The sequence below is a fragment of the Chanos chanos genome, chromosome 1 (assembly GCF_902362185.1).
Source record: "Chanos chanos chromosome 1, fChaCha1.1, whole genome shotgun sequence".
Classification (NCBI taxonomy): Eukaryota; Metazoa; Chordata; class Actinopteri; order Gonorynchiformes; family Chanidae; genus Chanos; species Chanos chanos.
In genome coordinates, this window is record NC_044495.1 from 27,160,319 (window position 1) to 27,183,078 (window position 22,760).

The 22,760-nt window shown below is 37.7% G+C and overlaps 2 protein-coding genes across 2 annotated transcripts; both read right to left on the reverse strand.

Moving 5' to 3' along the window:
• Positions 1 to 40: 40 nt before the first annotated feature.
• On the reverse strand, positions 41 to 1,859 carry glipr1a (GLI pathogenesis-related 1a). The gene is made up of 7 exons (XM_030778168.1): positions 1,856 to 1,859; positions 1,467 to 1,600; positions 937 to 1,185; positions 654 to 772; positions 424 to 509; positions 307 to 333; positions 41 to 195 (listed from the first exon to the last, which is right to left on the reverse strand). The coding sequence occupies exons 1-7, from the start codon at positions 1,857 to 1,859 to the stop codon at positions 41 to 43; spliced, it is 774 nt and encodes a 257-aa protein (XP_030634028.1).
• Positions 1,860 to 10,519: 8,660 nt separating this feature from the next.
• cmah (cytidine monophospho-N-acetylneuraminic acid hydroxylase) lies at positions 10,520 to 21,591 on the reverse strand. The gene is made up of 14 exons (XM_030789612.1): positions 21,386 to 21,591; positions 21,186 to 21,277; positions 20,936 to 21,051; positions 19,841 to 20,031; positions 19,669 to 19,749; positions 19,515 to 19,581; positions 18,731 to 18,812; positions 18,301 to 18,438; positions 15,745 to 15,880; positions 15,120 to 15,263; positions 14,779 to 14,953; positions 13,588 to 13,704; positions 13,123 to 13,238; positions 10,520 to 10,628 (listed from the first exon to the last, which is right to left on the reverse strand). The coding sequence occupies exons 1-14, from the start codon at positions 21,589 to 21,591 to the stop codon at positions 10,520 to 10,522; spliced, it is 1,770 nt and encodes a 589-aa protein (XP_030645472.1).
• Positions 21,592 to 22,760: the final 1,169 nt, after the last annotated feature.

The following is a 22,760-nucleotide window of genomic DNA, read 5'->3' on the forward strand; positions in this document are numbered from 1 at the left end:
GCAAACACATTGAGTTTCTCATTGTCATTCATGAGAACAGCTACTCATAGGCAAACAGATCAGGGTAGTGGATCTGCAGGCAGTACACTGAGATGAATGTCAAGGCAAGGGTGATGGGTCTGATGGCCAGCACAGCCTTACAAAAGGAGTCACAGGAAGCCAAATCTGGGTCCCAGTCCGGTCTCCAGTTGTATCCTGTACACACCAAAGACTTGTTAGTTCAGAGACATACTAAGTGATCTAGCTTACATGTGCATCAGAGACTGAGGAAGAAAGTAAGGGTGGGGTTAAATGAGAAATACTTGCTTTTCAGTCTGTCACGTTCAGGATTGTCTGCAATGGAGAAATGGAATATATTTTTAGACAGTTCTGCTGAAACAACTTACATTTGATTTTGCTCTGGAATGGCTAAGTGAGACTTACAGCAAAGTTTGTCTTGACATGTATCATCCATGCAAGCACTGCAAGATTTCCCTGTCTTGTATGGTTTCACTCCATTATAGTTTCCCCTGCGTGGGCATTGTGTACATGGTGTTACTTTGACATGATTTGACAGCACTTTGTAGTAACCAACATGATATTCTGAATATCATGGTACTAGCCCAGTAGTATTAGCATATTTCTAATACATCGATCTGTATTATAACACTCACCCTGTTGCGTAGTCACAAACAAATATAACGCCTTTTTTAGAGGAGAACGTTGTTTTTGACACTCCATCAGGACAGACTTGGACTGCGCAGCCAACCTTGTAACTGTCAGCCCAAACAACCTACATGTGAAAACACACAGGAAGCCACTCTGACACGATGCTATACGGTGGTGCTTCACCTTTTGACCTAGATGTATGCCCTCGCTAAATTTAGGGTTGCTTGTTTTAGAAGTTAGATATTACAATGTCGTATTGCCTGTAGTGTTCAGCAGGGAGCAGCTTACCTGAGTGTAGTGGCCACAAACACGTGTGCAGCTATGGCTATCATAGGTGTAGTACTTGACCTCTTTCATCCAGGAATTTATGGCAGTCTCTACACTGAAATGTGCAGGTGGGGCTCCCGCCCAGATGTTTTCCCCCACGGAGGTGTAGATGGGATGAACCCTCTTTGTCTCTCCCAGATAGATGTTGTGTTCAAAGACACACTTCCTTGCCCATGCTCTGGCTGTTACCGCAAGTGCCTCATCCCATGTCTACAAAGGCGAAGGCAGGAAGTTGCAGGTGGTTTGAAAAAAGTAACCATTGCCTGCATTTCTGAAAAAAAAACATTCTCTTGTATCTTTTAGGAAACTGACTAAAGCTTAATCTACCTGGAGACAATGGAATTTCACACCACTTTTACTTATTGTACGAGACTTTTGCCTCAATTCATATGCAATAACACTTCTGACACTGAACAAAATACGCGATGCTTTTTGTACACTTTGTACCTATGAGTTTTTCCTCAAAAAAGGCAGCATTCTGTCTCACCTACCATGTGACGCATGTTGCTTGCTTGTGGATTCACAGAAGATCGATGTTTGTTGTGTAGGTTCACACACTCGTCGATGAATTTCTTGTCTGTTATTTCTGGGAAGTGGATTTCAGTCTTCACTGTTCCTTTGTTTGCTGACAGAAAAACCATCATAGAGAATATAACATGTAAACATGCTGACATGATTCAAGTTCTTGTTCTGACAAGGGGTGCACCTTGCTTAGAGCAGATATGTCAAATTTTGAGGCACGTAAACAGAGTCAGAACTGAACTGTGGATGCCTTGCCTTTGGTTTTCAGGAAGGAAATGAGCAAATTGTGAAAATGTTTCAGCTGCAGAAAGTTTCGTTTTATAGACGGAACTGTGCACACTCACTCAATCTCACTCACTCATTACTAAGTCGCGTGGGGTGCTGGAGCCTATCCCAGCGCTCACGGGGCGAAAGGCAGGGAAACACCCTGGACAGGTCGCCAGTCCATCGCAGGGCAGACACACAGACAAACACACTCACACACACATTCATACCTAGGGGCAATTTAGTGTCTCCAATTCACCTAACCTGCATGTCTTTGGACTGTGGGAGGAAACCCACGCAGACATGGGGAGAACATACAAACTCCACGTAGAAAGGACCCAGGCTGCCCGGCTGGGAATCGAACCTGAGAGGCTGTGCACAGTGTTGTAAAAAAAAAAAAAAAAAAGCACATCCCATGAAAAGATGTGTGTTTTTCAATATATTCGCATGTATGGCTGTTGGTTTTAATCTCAACAATACTGAAAAAGTTAATTTAAACGAATAAAAGTGAAGATTTTGCTTTGCAAATAATTTTTTCAACAGAAAAGTCAAAAATGCAATTGTCTACGGTGGGAAAAAACACACCCCCTAGCTTTAATAACTGGTGTTGCCTCCTTTGATAGAAACCATTTCTTTCATTTCTTTTAACCGTCTCTCACAGCACCTCTATGGGGTTAAGATCTGTGCTTTGGCTTGGTCATTCCATAAACCTCCATTTGTTCTTTCTGAGCCTTATTTTGTGAATTTGCTTGAGTGCCTTGGGTCATTGTCTTGTTGCAAAGTCAAAATTGAGATTGATGGTTGACTTCAGAGCACATTGTTACAATAGCCCTGATCTTCACCTAGGTGTTGTCTGGCAAACACTAGCTGTGCATCCACATTCTTTGAGTATAACATAGTTCTGCTAGTTCTGAAAAAAATGTCTGATATTTATCCATTAATTAAAACCATTTTTATCTGAGGGACATGAAGCAGCCTCATTATCATTTGGACACACTTTGTTCTGTTGGAATCACAACCTCCTTGACAGCATGTAATGGAAACCAAAGGTGCTCAGAAATTACAAGCTATTTATGTCCTTTTTTAAAAAAAACATTGTTTACAGAATTTTGTTTAAAATGCTATGGTAGACATCGCCATTTATTCTCAGTGTCTGTTAAATTGGTAGGGTAGATCACCTTGGTCATTCTATCTGTTCCTAGAATGAAGTTGAGAGAATGGAGAAAAAAATATTCTATCACTTACAGCAATGTTTTTTGACACTGCCCCTAGGGATGCACAGCTCTGCATATTTTAGGTCTCACTCTGCTCAAACACACCTGGTCTAGTTTGATAATAAACATATGAGTGAAATCAGGTGTGTTAGAACAGAGAGAGACCTGACAGCACTGACACTCCCCAGGAGCAGGACTTGAAAACAGAAACAATCAGTCTGACTTGACCCCTCACAGTAATCAGCTTCTGCATTACAAAGGGAGACATAATCTTTTGCATGTCGTGCAGTGGCAGCCCTTCTTACAATTTGGCCTCTGACTTCCGGCATCCCATGAAACAGATCCTTTGATGAAACAAATGGCTTGGTTTATGACTACAGAAGTGTACATCATGTGTCTGTTGCAAGGCTTACAATGTCCAAGAAAAGATGCGACTCAAGCTCCTTTGGAGAAAATTGTTTGCTTTTGTAGCTGCTGCTTTTGCTAGCAAATTGTTTGTGTAAATGGATATTATTGCATTCACTTTATGAAAACTGAAAGATTTCAAACTAAAAGATTTTATGTAAAATAAGGACAACAGCTGTGATATCATCTCATGGTTATCATTTCACTCTAGCCTGGGAAAAACAGAATGGTAATTCCACGTTTAAGAGAAAAGTGATTATTTAGCAATTTGTTTTACAGTCTACAAGTGTGACTCAGCAATATTTTCTTAGTATATTTTCATGTTGATGACCTGTTTTAAACTGTTAAACTCCTTTAATGGGTTTAGGTGACCTTGCATTAGAGGTTGAAAGGGTGGAGATCATCATGACTGGAGCAAAATAACAAACATTTTTTGGTCTTTGGAATTTCACCCTGATCAAAACTCCTGCAGGCAAAGTCTCACGATTCAGTACCACTATCACCACAGAGAATAATATTGTCATGTAGTAGTGCTACTTCCGGAAGGCTCATAGCAGGGTTAACGAAAACTAAGACTAAAACTAAAACTAGCAATAAATAATAATTTTGTTAACGGAAATAAAAAATAAAAACAACAGTTTTCAAAATCACGAAAACTAAATCAAAACTGCAATGAACAATGCAACACAAACTAAAACGAAATAGAATTGTAGGTAAAATCAGTTCCGTTTTCAATTCCCCCCTAGATTCGCACAGTGGTCGCTGTGCATACCTTAAAATTGATTCCTGCATACGCCCTTGAACCAATGACAGCAGAGCGTCCCTCCCCCTGATCCAATCTAGCACCAACCACGTGCGAACGACATCTTCTGAAAATGGCTAAGGTTGCGGGCAGAAAGCTGCACAGGCCCATATGGGAATACTTTGACTACAACCCCGTAGAAGACAAAAGTAAATAATGTAACATTTGTGGGATACTGTATCGGAAATCGGTGCGAATGAGACCCCATTATACCAACAATGCCGGCTGCTAACAATTAACCCTCCTACTGCTGTGTAACTAACTCCACTGTCTTGACAACCTCAACACCAACACTCACACCCTCTATCTTACTTACTTATTCACTCTCTCACACATACACACACACTACCTACACACATCTATATATATATATATATATATATATATATATATATATATATATACATATATATTTCTTTCTCCCTCTCTATGTTCTATTCTATCTCATTGTTATCTGTTTGTCTTTGTCTTTCTTTCTGTATTTCTCTGCATCTGTGTGTCTATCTTTGTTTAGAAAATTGGGAGAGAAGGGAAACTGGGAGAAAATGGGGATATGCAATTAACCTCTTAATTGGGACGACACTGTATTATGATGTAAGCAGGATGATTATGGCAAAGTCACTTCTCTATGATGTTATTCATTTTACTGTTAACGGATCGTTATTACTGCAGGTATCTCATTTTTTGCCAAATGTGGTATTGCAAACAAACACCAGCCCACTACTAATTTCACAATCATATCTACTCTTCCTATTATATAGAACACACACAATACTACATAACACTCAGCTTTACAACTGACTTCAACCCTTATAAAACATGTCGCTCAAATTCATAACCTGGAATATCCGTGAGATTTCCTCACAGGCGAAGAAAGTTAAAATTCTCAACCACCTAATCAAATTACAGGCTGACATATGCTTACTACAAGAAACCCATATAACAGCAGCTGAATCTCAAAAGTTAAAAACCCCACATTTCAATCAAGTATTCTCATCAACCTATAACTCAAAGAAAAGAGGCGTATCAATTTTAATAAACAAAAGAATACCATTAATTCATAAAACCACCATTACTGATCCTGAAGGGCGATATGTCATCATCAACGCTTCCATTAACAGCAACAATATCACCATAGCAAACATATACGGCCCCAATACTGACGATCCCACTTTCTTCCATACATTTTTCTCTTCACTGAGTGAAACCCCAAATTCAACAATAATAATTGGAGGTGATTTCAACACTGTCATCAACACCAACCTAGATAGGTCTAGCATATCAGGTAATTCTAGAAATTGGCACTCCACTGAAACACTAAAGCAGTATATGAAAGATTTTGGCCTTGGTGATAGTTGGCGATTAAAAAACCCTTCAACCAGAGAATACACGTACTTCTCACCGGTTCACCAGTCATTCTCTCGCATAGACTTTTTTCTTACCAGTAATTCAATTATATCTGATATTTCAGACTTTCACACCCACCCCATCATAATTAGCGATCATGCCCCTGTATCCTTCAATCTAAACACTAAACAATTTAAACAACCCTCACCCAGATGGCGTTTCAATATCTCGCTGCTTAAAGATCCTGATTTTAACACTTTCTTCAGAGAAGAATGGACATCCTTCATGGAAATAAACGATTCCCCGTATATCTCACCCTCATTACTGTGGGAAACTGCTAAAGTAGTACTGAGAGGAAAAATCATATCATACTCATCACACAAGAAGAAAAAGGAAAATGAGATTGAAAAGAAATTGGAACAAAAACTCAGAGAATTAAATGTCAAGTATGCTAATAATCCCACGGAACAACTTCTGAATGAATTAACAACAACCAACTTTCAATTGAACACTATTATAAACAAGAAAAACCAATTCATACTGCAAAGACTAAGACATGACAATTTTGAATACAGCAACAAATCTGGTAAATATCTGGCAAACCAATTAAAACGAGCCAAAGACAAATCAATTATCCCGGTCATAAAGAACTCAGCAGGGGAAACCATGCAAACACCTACAGATATAAATAATACATTTCGGGAATTTTACATTAAATTATACACCTCAGATCATGAACCAAAATTGACAGACATCCACTCCTTCCTCAGTAGTACTGACCTTCCTCAGCTTAACAAGGAAACAGCAAATGAACTAGATGCACCATTATCATTGGAAGAATTCTATTACGCCCTTAACCAGATACCAAATAATAAAGCACCAGGACCTGATGGTTTCCCTGCTGAGTTCTTTAAGCACTTCTGGCACACAATCTCCCCACTTTTCTTTAGAATGACTGTTGATATTAAACAAAACTCAAAAATCCCGCCACATATGAACACAGCACTCCTCTCAGTACTACTGAAGCCTGACAAAGACCCAACCCTGTGTTCTAGCTACCGCCCCCTATCACTCATCAATACCGATCTCAAAATTATCAGTAAAGCGCTAGCCATCAGAATTGAAAGAGTGACCCCATCACTAATCCACTCAGACCAAACCGGATTTATCAAAGGAAGAGATTCATCAAATAACATGCGCAGACTATTCAATTTAATCAATATATCCCAAAAAAGTAAAACAAAAACAATACTTGTTTCTTTAGATGCGGAAAAGGCATTTGATAAAGTAAACCAGACATTTCTATTCAAAACACTTCAGAAGTTTGGATTCGGGGAATCGTTTATTCAATGGATAAAAACACTGGGCAAGAATGTCCTGACAACTAAATTCTACTGGAAAAATAAACCACCCCGGATTAAACTAGCAACTTTACAGAAACACAAATCTCAAGGAGGACTGGAAGCACCAAACTTCTACTATTATTACCTGGCTAATCAACTACAGTATATCTCAAAGTGGATTCATCCCAACCAACAGAATAACCCATGGATTGAAATAGAACAGTCAGAATGCAAAGAAATTTCAATCTCCGACTTGCCATTCCTTAGCACTTCCATAAAACACCACGATTGCTTCAAAAATACCGTAATCTCAACAACCCTGACAGCTTGGTGGAAAATTAATAAAATCTTTAAATTCACAGTGTCACCATGTAAATACACCCCAATATGGCACAACCCGGACTTTACACTCAACAAATCACCACTCCACTCCACCACTTGGAAACAAAGAGGTATCACACAGCTTCAACACATCTTTCAGAATAACACCTTCATCACTTTCCAGGACCTGGTGCAAAAGTATAACATAGGAGAAGAGCAATACTTTCAGTACTTACAATTAAAATCCATTCTAAAATCCAAAATTAATAAAACTAACAACAACCTACATCCACCCCCACTAGTGGAAGAAATGGAAAAAATAAATAATACTAAGAAAACTATCTCCAAATTATACAAACTAATATCATCCTCTGACCAAACAATATCCCTCCCCATCCAAGACTGGGAAAAAGACCTATCACTCTCTACCAATGCAGACTTCTGGACTCTAATCTGTAGAAACACTTTCACAATGACAAACAATACTAATCTTCAACTAATACAATATAAAGTAATCCACAGAACACATATCACCCAGCACAAGATGTATAAGATGGGATTCCTAGATTCAGACATATGCTCACATTGCACAATGAACACCCCAGACAATTATTTCCACTCTACCTGGTTGTGCCCACCAACTTACAACTTTTGGAAACAAGTTACTGACAGAATATCACTTTTTATGAGCTGTAACATCCCGCTCTCTCCATCCCTCTGTCTGCTTGGGGATACCTCTGTGATCAGCCCACCAATCCAAAACCCCCAACCCATACTCATTGCCCTAGCAATTGCTAAGAAAACTATCCTCTTAAACTGGAAAACAAGAAACACAATAAATATCACACAATGGTTAAACCTTCTCATAGACCACATATCCATGGAAAGAATTTCATTCCAACACAAAAACTTATACTTTCAAAAAATCTGGGCCCCTTTCATAGATTCACTGAATTTGCCTGCTAGCTAATCCCCCCCCCCCCCCCCCCCCCCCACACACACACGCATACTTCAAAGAAACTATCACTATTATTGTTATTAGCAGTAGTAGTAACTGTAGTACTAGTATTATGATGGTATTATTGTCAGTATTGTTGTTATCCTTATTAGTATTATGGTCATCAATGTTGTTACTATAATTATTACTGTTTCCATATTATAATTATTGGCGTTGCTTCCCCCATCACAGCTTCAGTCCTTTGTCTTGTCCCATGTATAGGTGTTTTTTTTTTTGTTTTGTTTGTTTGTTTGTTTTTTTTTACTTTTCTTCTTTTTCCCTCACTCCCTTATTACCTTTCATTGATTTTGTCCTTCTGTCCGTCTCCTTGTCTACCTGTTCACCAGTCTGTCTGTCATTCTACAGTATGTCACCTGTCTGTCTGCATGTTTGTTCGTTTGCCTGTCCACCTGTCTCCTCTGTACACAATAAAATTTATAAGAAGAAACAAGAGAAAAAAAAAAAAAAAAAAGAGAGAGAAAAGTATGATGTGACTCCCATGTTGGAGGGGTGGTGGCGGGCTTAAAAAAAAAAAAAAAAAAAAAAAAAAGGAAATCGGTGCGAATCCGGCGAAGCAAGCGGAATTGAGATGGCGAATCCCCAACTTCATGCAAATATGAACCACGCGAGAGCCGATTATTTCGGCATGTGACGAAAGCACTGCCCAACTACTTATATTCATTCGCGGGATCAACGACAATTAATAATATGGAGGGTAACGTAATAGTTGATGCTGCATTTAAGTGGATAGTTTTATGAAAGTAAATCTTTTTATTGTAACCTCAGAGTACACCACACTGACATAAATCCGTAAAAAATCTCAGACCTTCGAATAGGCTGGCAAACAGACTACTGTAGAGTAATCTGTCATGTATATCAAAGTCATATCATTTAACATACCAGCACTGTGCCTTTCATGTTTCATTTCAGTTGTCCAGTGCGTGGCCCTCGGCTTACTTTATGAAAGTAAATATGGCCCTCTGGGAAAAAAATGGTGCCCACCCCTGATTCATGGTGTACAAGAATAAAAATGTTATGATTGTTTATTAAAGGTCCCATGTTGTGCAAAGCCATGTAATAAACAGTGGTTTTGTAAATCATATTTGATGTCATACATTCTTTCATCCTGCCTTTTTCACCTTCTATAAATCAAGGCCTTCCTCATAATATCTGAAAAACTAAAACTAACACTAAAACTAATTAAAAACTAAACTAAAACTAATCAGTTCCTCAAAATAAAAATAAAACTACTTATGCACTCATAAAACTAACTAAAACGAAACTGAAATAAAAAACAAACTGAAAGACTAAGTAAAAGCTAATGAAAATTTCAAAACTATAATAACCCTGGTTCATAGCAGGCAATAGTTGTCATAATCCTGCTTTTGGTGGATTAAATCTGTGAAGCTAACCTTTCACTCAGTATGCTTCTGATATTATAGTTTCTTTATCTGATAGAGCTGAGTAAGTTAGCTTATGAATGTGTTTGGTGTAAAATGTTGTACAAGTGCTTTTGGTAATTATCCAGAATTATCATGGAAGATCTGTTTCTGAATACATTTTCCAAAACATGATATATATATATATATATATATATATATATATATATAAAATACTAAAAAGGATTCAGATTGTAATTGTGGAGCATTATGATGGAGATAATGTGAAGGATATGCTAGTAACTAAACAAAAAGAGCATGTGAATAAGTAATCAAGTTTGTTATAAGTTTATTTTACATTCTATTGTGTGATAATGAGTTTATTTATATTGCTTACCAAGATATTCTTGATCATAAGACCCCTTTAAACATTTACAATACACATTTCTTAGAACTAAAATATCAGGACATCAGTAACTTGCCAAAATCTAAAATATCATACACATTTCATGCATCATTGTAAATAAAAAAAGTAAGAATTAGAGTGTAATGCAATAATGTAATAATTTAGAAACTTCATTAAATTTAAATACTCAGGCACAAGATTCTACTGGAATGAATATTAAGATGATTACTCAAACCAAACATAAATATAGTCATGATAGAAGACAACTAAAAATAAAGTCAATCCCTCCTTCCTTCATATTCTTATATATATATATATTACTAGTTCTTCTAGCTGATTTTCCTTATTAGACAAGGGAGAGACCGCAATAATATTAGCTATTGAGAGAGGGGAATCCATTAGTTAATTGACATTAGATAATTAATTAAAACAAATAGTTAATCACGGAATTAAGGAAAAGAAAAAGTGCAGTTAGTTCCTTTTCATCATTCTGTCTTAGCACATTAATAGAAAGACTCGCGAGATCTTGAAGTGACATCTTGATTTAGGAAAGCACACAAGTGGACCCAGGCTCTGCTGGTGGCAATTCTTGGAGAAAAGAGTCCCAATCTGGTGCAGAGATGGGCAGCTCTGTTTGGAAGTGGTTCCAAAACCTGTGGCACACAAAAAAACAGATACATATTGAGGTTGCATCTGTTCTCAGATCAAAAAATGCAGTATTAGCATAGGAAATAGACAGTTATGAGGTGCTGCCTTCAAATAATAGGATGGTATGTGCTCAAGAAGAGTTGGGTATAACAAATGGACAATCAGTTTGCCATTCCAAGAAACAACAATGAGTCATTATGAGAAATGGCTTAGTCTCAATTAGTCAAAAGTAGTTCTTACTAGAAATTACTAGACAAAGGAGGATTGTAAAATAACATTTCAGACCAACCTATTTTATTCTGACTAGTCAAAGTGCAGCATTCTTATTAAAAAACATGTTTCATAGCACATAGTACATTCAAGAGAAAGGTACTGCTAAGTGCTTTTTTAAAATATGCATTTCTAGAGGAATGCATTATCCAGTGTTATACCATGAAGCATATAAACCTGTATATTAAATATAAATCACAGACAAAAAGCTTGTGTCACAGCTTGTGAAGCTTTGATAGTTTGTGAGGTGTAAGGGAAATTTGAAGTCTTCTGTGTGGAGAGTTGCTAAGTCTCAGAGACTACAAACTTTAGATGTGATGAATCATCTCTTCTTTATTTTACGTGCACAGGAGAAGCACACCTCAGAGCTGAAGTGCAGTTCTCACTGAGGTTAAGAAATGCCAAGCTTTTTATATGTTAAGACAGGCATCTGAGGACATGTGCGGAGGCCCCAAAATGACCCCTCAGAGAGCACAGAATAATTGATGTGTGCTCCTCGAGTGGTACAGACACCCAGTTCACCACTCATTGAGTGGTACAGATTAAACACTTTTACTCAGGCCTTGTCTTCTACATGATACTTGCTCTCTGCTCTAACACACAGACACATTCTTGTAGAATGTAATAATTGTTCTAACATACAGATACATTCTTACAGCATATAGTAAATAAGTAAGCAAAGATCCCTATCATATTATTGACTATTGTCAATAATTTTTTCCTTCTAAGAGTTACAGCTATAAAGCAAAGTGATATTTTTCCCACAGTGGTACTTGAGCAAGTAGGGAGGAGTGAATTATCTTGGTGAGTACAGCAGGTATTACAAAACTAAGGAGGGGCAAGAGATTCCGTATGAATGCTCTAAAATCAAAATTGGCATGGTATGTAGTCAGTTATACAAAACAGAAAGAGTTTGCATATGGGTTTGCATGGAGTGTATTGTCTCCTCTTGAAAAGATAATGAGTCGGTGGAACTGAGAGGGCGAGGGGAAAAGCCAGTTTGCATAATAAGAGGACAGCATTCCTCCTGCATTAGTATCTGCTCTGTCTTTCAACAGTGCTATGTAACCCTGTTTTGTTACTAGATACCCAACATGCCAATGAATCTATGTTACAGTAGGAGTGTGAAATACCCTTAATCTCACAAAGTAATTTAATCTGTTATCTTGTTATTTTGTGTTTTAATGTAGCTTTAATGCAATATACGAATGGCAACATTCTAAGATCCCAGATTAATTTGCTGTTACAGCAGTAATACACACCTTTCACACATCTGTTATACATGATAGATGTTTTATGCTAACTGTTAACTGTCTGAAAAAGTCTGATTCATCAATCAGAAAACTTTTCACAGGTGTTACAGGTCAAAGTAATTGAAACACAGTAAATTATGGATTTTGTTGCATTTGGTACCCCATCACAAAAGACTACGGGCATTCTCTGAAAGAAAGAATAGAATGATAACATGTTTTTACTGAGACAAAATGTGGGGAAACTCAATGGTAAGGTGAGCTCCAGAGAGTTTCTGGAAGGTGTCAGATAGGCCCATTTCCTGCTGAGCGCCAGATACCACTTCTAGGCTAGCATCCTGTCTGTTCTTAAAAATGTTACTTTGTACATAGAGATAGTTCACAAAGTTAATGAATTTATAGAGGTTTACTATAATTCTGCCTCAGAGACACCATTATGGTGCTCATTAATCATCATCAGTACATCAGTATCTGCGATATCAGTGTTCATCACTGATTTTCAATTTTAACACATTTCAAGTCTAAAGACCTGTTTTGAAAAAATATGACAATGGCGACCACAAGCATAGATTCGATGTCTCTTTGGATGAGTTTAAAGAATGCTTATACATCTATAAGCAGATCAGAACAGATCAGTTTGTCAGTTTAATTCAATTCACAATTGAATTTATCTGAATTTACAAAATTCAGTTTGTAAATTCAGATTAATGAAAGCAAGTAGGTAACCTATTGTAACCAAGTAGTGTTATCTGGCGTACATCCAAAAATGTCAGATACCAAGACAGAAAGTGTTTAGGCCTAAGGGCAAAAAATCCTGTTTTCTACACGACCGCTGTTTGTGTGCACATAAACATTTCTGTTGTACTTATGAAAGCATCTATTCACATGAAAAACACTGGTGATCATGGGAACATAGGTGCGTATTTTGGTCTTTTGTATCATAGTGTGCATGATGTGCATAGGTGAACATTAGACTCACTTGTGATGGTAAATGTCAGGGTCTCTGCTGATCTGGTTCTGGAAGCCGATGTACAGGTCGTCCCAAAGCAGTCCCTTCAGCACTACGTACCTCATGACCCCAATTCTGTTTTTAATCTTCAGAAACAATAGTTGCAATGCTTAAACACAAGAACATTGAGGTTCTTCACACCTTAATTTATGAGGTATGACAAGTTATCTATTAAAAATATTTGAAATCTAACATGGATATAGCTGCTGAAAGTAATGTGTTGAGTTATATGTAATATTGATTAAAAACATCTGTGACAACAGATGTTTAGTTTCTGCATTACCTGTCCATGACTCAGCAAGAACACAACAATATAAGCACAAATATATCATACCACAAAAAAAAATATTTCCAGACATTCTTTATGACATATATAATGCTCAGATCACCACCTACACTGAAAAAAATTCTGTTTTGCTTCTGTTTGTTTTTTACCTCCACATAGGAATGTTCCCTTTTGGGTCTCTCAGAAGGGAAGGAAAGATCCAGAAAATCCACCAAGTAGTCATAACCTCCTGACACTGGTTTGAAATCATCATCTGTTTCAGTTATCTGAAATATAATGTTGTAATGTCACTTTAAAGGAATCCTGCAGATACAAAATAAGTATGTAGTTTCATAACTACCACACCTTACATTTTTAGCACAATAATGCAGGATAGCAAAGCCCTGTGTTGTTTCATTAGCCATTATTTCAAATTACAGGGGGTAGACAGTCATTTACTGGAGAACTATGAGCTGATAATAAGCTGCCACCAGATGAATTTTTCCAAATTTTTTGCTTGTTTTCTTTATTATACAAAAATACAGCAATATCATCTGTGGTTAGCTCTGGAAATTGTTTCATACCCAGTCACTAACAGTGATAATAGAGTTATTTAAGGTAAACAATATTCATAGAGGATGGATAATGTCTGTTCTACAGTGCATGCCCCAAATGATTTTTAGCAATACTTTTAAAATTTGGGATATTTGTAACAATTTCCATGACTTAAATACTACAGGGATCAGGTTAGAATTTCAAAAGGAGAAAAAGTAAGAGAGACTTTAAATAATAGAGCAACTTGTCGCAATCACACACTGATGGTCATTTCCTTCAAAATGAGAGGTTTGCTATTCAAGGGACAGTCTCATTCAATGATTCAGTCAGTGCAGGAGTGCAAGCTGTTGCAAGATAGAGGTAGGTGTGTCAAGACCAACTCACTCCCAACAGTTTTATTAGAAACAAGTTTTTTTTTTATTGCATCAGAACTACATTTAGGGGTGACATGGTGGCGCAGTGGGTAGTGCTGTCGCCTCACAGCAAGAAGGTCTCGGGTTCGATTCCTAGTCGGCCAGCCAGGGTCCTTTCTGTGTTGAGTTTGCAGGTTCTCTGCGTGGGTTTCCTCCCACAGTCCAAAGACAGGCAGGTTAGGTGAGTTGGAGACACTAAATTGCCCCTAGGTATGAATGTGAGTGAGTTTGTCTGTGTGTCTGCCCTGCGATGGACTGGCGACCTGTCCAGGGTGTTTCCCCACCTTTTGCCCTATGAGCGCTGGGATAGGCTCCAGCACCCCCTGCGACACTAATCTGGATAAGTGGCTTAGATAGTGAGTGAGTGAGTGAGTGAGTGAGAACTGCATTTACCCGAACAACAAGATTGTAGTTTTTGAATCCTGCCCAGCTGTAATAGAACTGGATCCAGTGTTTATGTTTAAATATTTCAGCATTGATGGCAGAGTTCAGTTCATCCAAATATAAACCAAAATCCCAATTGTCCTTGTAGATTTTTCCATTGGCCGGAGGTTCACTGATGGCGTTCCTGTTGTTGTAGTGGTCAGAACATAGCAAAACAGAGTTGACTTAACGGCATATTCGACATGTCATCAGTGCAAACAGAGAATGCTCATCTATGTTTTAGCTTCTACCGGTGCACAAAAAGCAACACATGAATAAAACATATACACTCATTTCAAAAGTGAATGTACCTGTTGGATGGGTCTTTCAGTGTGAGAGCTAAATCAAGTACAGATCCAGGCTTTGGTGTCCATGTTGTGATGTCTGGACAGTTCTTCTTGATCAGGTTGTTGAGATCCTCAGGACTGTTCTTGGTATTTGTCTCCTTTATATACCTGATTAGTCATACAAATGATTACACCGCCCAACTGCTATTACTGTCTTTGTAGTACTTGGATGGTCAAAGTCTTGAGGCTCTTCAGATTTAACAACATCCAGCAAAATATGTGAATCTTCACAAGTTTTGACCCTTTTATTGTCTCACTGAACTAAGGGTCTAAAATTATGATAATTGCTTTCCTTGTTAGACAAAATCTCACTTTATTTTATGCTTTGTTCACAATGTAGCAATTTTATGTAATCTATGTAGGGAAACAGCTCTGCTATGAGAACCACACAAACCTTTTGCATTTTGAACATAATCTGCATAATCTGCAGAGAAAGACAATACTTTTTTTATGAGAAAAACAAAGAAATGGGCCAAATTGCATTGTACCATTAGGTCTGAACAAATCTACACATTCACTGTGTCTCAAAGGGGCAGTTCTCATCTCTATGCACTGATAGAAACACATGGGCAAAGACAGGAGAGAATACCTGTCTGATGGATGTGCTTCTACAAAGTACCCAGCAAAAGGGCAGTAAATCTTTGGCTGGAGGGACTTCACCAGCTGGGCCTTATAGTTCAAGAGCTTCTTCCTCTCATTCTTGATGAACTCAGCTTTCCAGTTCTCTGTAGACAGGTAAAAAACTTCAGTTTCCTTGCAATTACTTAATGACAAATTCCATGCTGCAAAAGGCAGAGGGTTAGTCTATAAAGTGTCTAAAGCTAACAGTGGGCTTTATACTCCAAATATTGTTGTCAGAACCATTTAAGTAGCCATAAGTATTATTGCATGTATTGATGTGAGAAGGGGAAAACAATCACTAATATCTCAAAACTACAACAGGGTTTTATGGTGAGTTTTGCTATATGCTGGGACTGGTGAATTCTGCAATGAGAACATGTGAGCAAGTGGTAGTAAATCACAAATGTTAGTGTAATAGGCGGAGGAATTTTGCTCCTTTCTCTACTGTGCAGCCATCATGTGACACACTAAGCATTGACTCACTAATTCGCTTTTTAGCCTGGCTATGTATATAACCCAGTTAGTGCCAGCACACTGTGCATGTCTCTTTTGTTTACTGGTCTTCTCTAAGCTATGTGGTCTGCCTGTTGTCGTTGTGTTCATTGTGCTGTGCACTCCTCTTAAAGGTGTGCTCAAGATGTTTGCTGTTTCACCTTTCAAAATGCCAAAACCGGTGCTGACTGGTAGTATTTTTCCATTAGCTACAGAATTACAAAGCTGAGCTGTTTCATGAGAGTGTGTTTGTGCATCTGAGATATTTGATGTTTTTAAGGTGTTTAAATTTTCGTTTTCAATTCTGTGGTAAATGCTTTCAGTCTTTTCTCGTATAGTCTGTTACCACAGTGTGAAGGTATTGTCTGAGTGGCCCTATGAGATGCGTGGTAACGTATGGGGAGCATTGCTCTGAAGAGAGGGAACTGTGTTTTTTTTGGGGGGGGGTTATGTTCTTGTCCTGTTGTACCTTCATCTGATGTTGGACTGTTTTATTCCTGCTGTCTATACCACTGCTGCTTTGCCTTTGTCTTTTTGTTTTGTCTTTATCTTTTGTTTTGCCTTTGCTGTTTTTCTTCTTTCTGTGTTCTTGTTGTAGCCTTTTTTGGTTTTATGTGGTGTTAATGAGTTTCAGCAATATTGTGTATCCAGCCTACATAACTGCCGCTTGCATCAATTTTCTTTCTCATACCTTTTGTTTGGTTATGTTGCCATAATGATATTGGGCTCTAAATGAACTTTTATTATTATTGTTATTATTATTATTGTTATTATTATTATTACCTTTACTTTTTTCTTTGCGTAGTTATTGGCCAATTTTTTGTACTGCTGATTTACCTTTTGGTCATTTTGTCTGCTTGTCTCTTCATTTTGTTCTTTTCTGATCTTTTGTCCTTTCTGTGCTCTGTTGTAGCTTTTTTCGGTTTTATGTGGTGTTAATGAGTTTCAGCAATACTGTGTATCCAGCCTGCATACCTGTTGCTTGCAACTGTTGCTTGTTTTCTTTCTCATATGTTTTGTTTCGTTATGTTGCCATAAGAGAATTTTGTTTTTTGTCTTGTCTTGTCTTGTCTTGTCTTGCTTTGATCCTGCCCCCCCACCCCTGCCCCCCCCAAACCACATTGCATGCTCACATTCACTGACTGACGTGTTAAGAGGAGCTGCTTTTGTTTTCTTCCCTTTGACAGTGTGTGCATGACTCAGATCACAGGCATTAGTATGCATGGTGGTGAGTAAGTCATTGCCCTTTATTGTCGAGCATGTGTGGTCAGCTGTGGTGACCCTCCTCTGGCTATACTTTTGTTTTCTTATTCCCTCAATTTAATGTAGCTATTTTGGAATTTTCTGCTGTTTTCTATTCAAACAGATAAAGTTGAACATTTCTATTTTTCTGTATTTGTGTTTTACTGTGGTGACAGTAAATACAAGGTAATCTATGGTTATGCTGAATTGTTTTCTAATTCTTTGCTGTCAGTCAGATTAAATGCATAAGCAATACTAAAATCATGTCTCAGATTCTTGAATTTGCCAACCCCTGGTGTGGGCACTCCTCTTGCTGGTTAAAGATACATGCCTACAAATTGTTGACACAATTTGACTGTTATGGGCAGCTGTGGTCTAACAGTTAGAGAACTGGGCTCATGACCGGAGGGTTGCTGGTTTGATTCCCAGGGCCGACATCCATGGCTGTGTGCCCTTGAGCAAGGCCCTTAACCCCAGTGCTCCCCAGACGCAAGGAATACTGCTCCTGTGTCTGGTGTGTGTGTTCACTACTGGGGTGTTGGATGTCGAGGACAAATTCACTGTTCACGGTGTGTGTTTGTGCTCATGGAGATTTACATTTATATTTTTTTACTAGGGCCTTGCCACTGGCTGATCACATTAGTTCGCACTGATTTACAGTGAAAAAAGAACGATCCACCTTAACAAGGGCACATGTCATTGCAATACTTAATGGTAAAAGATCATCATGTCCCCCTGAATATGAAAAACTCTTTGCTCTTGTCTGAACAGGCTACCCTGAGAAACTCACCTGTGTATTTTCCCCCATAAAAGGTCATTGGGAATCCTGAGGCACCACCAGCAAAGTCGCTCATCATCAAGTCAACACCATGTGGCAGTCGTCCCCCGTTTGGCCGAGTGCAGTCGACTGTGTTTAGAATCATGTGACCTGGCAGGGTGGAGAGTTAGTAGTGGCATGAAGAATAATTAGCAGACTCTAACTTTGTTATTTACACTGACAACACTGATCAGCTAATTTAGATATAAAGTTGCTAAAGTTATCAGTGACCATCCTGTAGATGTAATCTCTTGAAGTATGGTTTTTCATGCCTCTATGTCATTTGCATTTTGTATAAATATATCAAAGTGTAAGCATCTCTATCTTCACTCTTGAAGAGAAACAGTTGGGACCCTACCAGTGTCCACCTGACAGTCCCAAAAGAGAAAGGGAAATGGAGTACCTTTATATTCTACTATTAAACAGGTGTCCATTTCAGGGTGTACACCATCCATCAGAATCATAAACCTCAAATGTTCATCCACCTAAGGTAGAGGATAAAAGAACAAACTTATTTTTTGATTTTCAATTAATTAGTCTAATTTAATCAATATTCATTACATTCTTTTTATCTAGTAACAATAATTTATTCCATTTTTGATGTTTTAGGTTAAATTCTTATATTTCTGCAGCATGTATTTTCAATAGTTGAAAGAACTTTTTTTTTTTTTACAAGTTGTAAATTTCATACAAACTTTATGCTGTTGTTTGCTATCACTGGATCTTTGTCTGCTATCAAGTATAACCTCAGATCCATCCTCTTTACTCCGCCCCAAACACTGTCTGTCCTGAATCAGTTTATGATGATCAAAAATTCCTTGAATTTCATATCAAACTATTTGCTCTGGCTTCCAAGTAGTGGAGGCCCCCCTCACTTTATACATACACTTATGCAGTGCAATCATAAATACTGGTTAGAGAGTGTTTTCTTACATGATGGGGTTATATTACAGGTGATTGTTTGGTCAACAACATTGCTATTTGAAAATCTCACAGAGCGCCTTGACTTTGCTGAAGTGTTCGACTAACAGTGTCTTTCCTTTTTCCCTAAATTTTGCCATGAAACCAGTGTCTACATTTCCATGAAGGTTTGGCTTACATTGACAGACAATGTCACCATAATGCATATGGAAATGAGACAGAGGTGCATACTGGGTTAGTGCAACAAAAAAGAACTCTTGACTCACATTCTGCCAGACACCAAATGGAACCACGTTTACATTGGTCAGATTTGCCCCACTTTTCTCCAAGAACCTGCATGAGAATTGTAAACGTTTTCAATGGTCAACTAGAACTCTGAAATTTTGGTGTCCCCAAAATTTAACACCTTGACCTCCTCACCAGAACACAGGCCTTGAAGTGTCTCCCACATATATTGGTATGTCAGGACGCCTTTTGGACATGAGCCTTAAAGTAGGATAACTGTTGAAGAAATTAAAAATGAATCTTAATGAATCTCTGATACAATTAAAAATGTAAATTCATGCAATTTTGGCATCTGTCTGTCACACACCTTAGGTGGTCTGAGTGCATGTGGCTGATGTAGATGAGGTCAGCTTGGCAGAGTCTCTCCATTGCATCGGCAGGAGGCTCATGGAGTAGCCACCAGCCCCGGGCAAATGCAGGGCCTGTCAGCCAAGGGTCAAACATCATGCTTTTGTCTCCAGCCTTCAGCTCCATGCAAGCATGAGTCAGATAGGTTAACTGAAGATGAGATGAAGACAACTGAGCCCTTAATCCTGAAAACTGCCTTGGTTGGTTTCGTGTGTTTTTGACAGAAAGACACACTCATTTTTTTATTATTATTCTACATAAACTAAAAGAGATATGATATGGTTCTTTTAATATACAAGGCAAAATTAAAGAGGCATTTCTGTAAATCAGGAATACAACACTGAAAGTAAGACTCCTGGCGTGGTTTCTGAGTTAACAGAGCAATTAACATTGCATAATGCATGGAGGCATGTATAAATGTTCTGGACTGATACAGTCATCCATTATTTTGGCTAGCAAATCTAAGGTAAATCAGAATAAAACTGCTAAATGTTTATGTTTCAGTAACCACATCTCAAATCCAATTGAACAGATATGGTGTCTGAGGTGACAGTTATACCATTACCAAAACACTAAAAGGCTAAACTTCTCATCAAAGTGAAGAAATGTCCCATTCTTGCAAAAGAGTGCAAGCCACTTTGAAAATCTATGACAATTCATCCATTAGTTGTATCTAGATGGGGGAATGTAATTGCAATATTGCTTCAATAACTTCATAAACTTGATCATTTCAATCAGTCATTCTTGAAAAGTACTCAGTTGTTGAACACACACACACACACACACACACGCACACACACACACTGTAGTTAGATATTACAAGGAAGAAAACATTTATCCCAACTTTGGCTGGTTCAATCAAGTCCGAGGCTATGCTTCCTGGACAAATATATATTTAAACTTAGTGTTGGTTGTGAGACTGAATCAAGAATTGTCTCATTAGCCATGTACCAACAAACAGACTAATCATTTGAAAGTAAACAACAAGGGGTGCAATGACTTAAAGGATAATATAGGTCACATGGGTATTTAAGTGAACCTCTGTCATACTCACAGTCACTTCTCCAACCTCCAGCTCCTCTGCATCTCTGGGATCTATAACCCAGGGGTCTGGAGGATTTAATTCCACAAGCTCCAAGCCCCCATTTGCTGCATCTAACCACACAATTTCTATGGGCAGAACACACAATATTCCATGTCTCAAAAATAACAATGCACTTGGAGTGGACAATATTAAAACTCACCTTAATAAATTACATTAATGAACCCACCCACCAAAATGAGCCATTCCTTTGCTTTATTACCTAGTTCATCCTGCATAAAGCTGTCTGGTGGGTTGACATACTGCAGTGTTGACACATTCAGTTTCCAGTTATGTTTTGTACAACGAACTGTTCTGTTAAAGGAAATAAGAGTAAAGTCAATGTCAACTATTGACCAAATTAGTTTTGAAGGAGTGACACAATTCACAATGCCTTTCTATTTGCATCACATGCAACCTTACCTGCCATCCATGTCCTCAATATCTTTAATGAAGAGACCTCCCTGATGTTTGCACTGGTTCTTACAAGCCTTCAGGCCATTTTTGTCCTTATAAATTATGTAACATTTGCCATCTTGAGGATTTTTCTTGAAATTAATTCCATCTTTCAGGGAAAGGACAGCTTCGGCATCCAATGTCAAGACAGTCTTAGAGGTTTGACCTGACATCTTGATAATTAGCAGCCTGATCTGCAAAATATTTAAGTTGTGAAAGATAAATCTGTTTTTACATTTTAAAAACTGCCAATAAATTACATACACCCCCCCTCACCAAAAACAAACAAACAAACAAAAATGTGTAATGTATTACTTGATTCCTACTGAAGATAAATAATAAAAACAACCCCCATCCCTTTAAACGGCTAAATCTATGTTCACCGACCCTTTGAACATGAATTGCTCTCTTCAGACTGCTTTCCTAAGTATACTGTAGAACATTTCATGTTGGTTAAACTTTGAAACCTAAGTTCACCTGTTGCCTTGAAAACATGAGTAAAGTCAACTTTAAAAATACCATTGTTTCAATTCAAAAACTAAAGTTGAAAAAGTTGACTTAACTACCAAGCATTTGTTGTCTTAGCATTGTTTTTTAAGTTTTCAAAGTTCATTTAACTTTTGATCACTTGTTTCAACTTGATACTGTGAGTTAAAACAATTTATTATCTTTCATTATTCATGAAAGAAAACTTTCCTTATTTTACATTACTCAACTACATTAACTATGCTTCACATTTCAAGCTCTGAGGATTTAAACTTGACAAGAAAATGACATCTTTTGTAATTCATCTGTTCAGAGGAACCATAATAGTGGACAAACAGAAACAGCAGTAGAACATTTCAAAGTGCTCAAAATCTTGCCACCATCTTTACTGGCTATACGTAAAATGAAAACACAGTCTCATTTCATCAGCCATTTACTGTGGTTAACATGAGGCGCTAGGCTTATCTAGAATGGTGACTGTGCACACTCTGACATTCACACACACTGTTACTAGGTTCATACAGTTGAGTTCAATATCCAAAATTTGTCATAGCGCTTTGTCTTAAAGAGAAGAAATAAGTGGGCATACACTGAAAAAATGTTGAGCTTGCTCTACTAAAAAACAATTGAAGCAACTATTTGCATCAGCTTTGTAAGTAATCCTAACAATTTTTTTTGTTTGTGATATACTCAAATATTTCTGTTCAACATTCAACCAAATCAGTAGAGCCAACTTGATTTGATCTCTTATCAGTTAGCCATATTTTAATTGGAACTACTACTCCAGGACTTTAATTTTTAAGTGTGATTTACTTCATTCTAATTGTAGGTGACATAATCTATACAAGTTCACTCT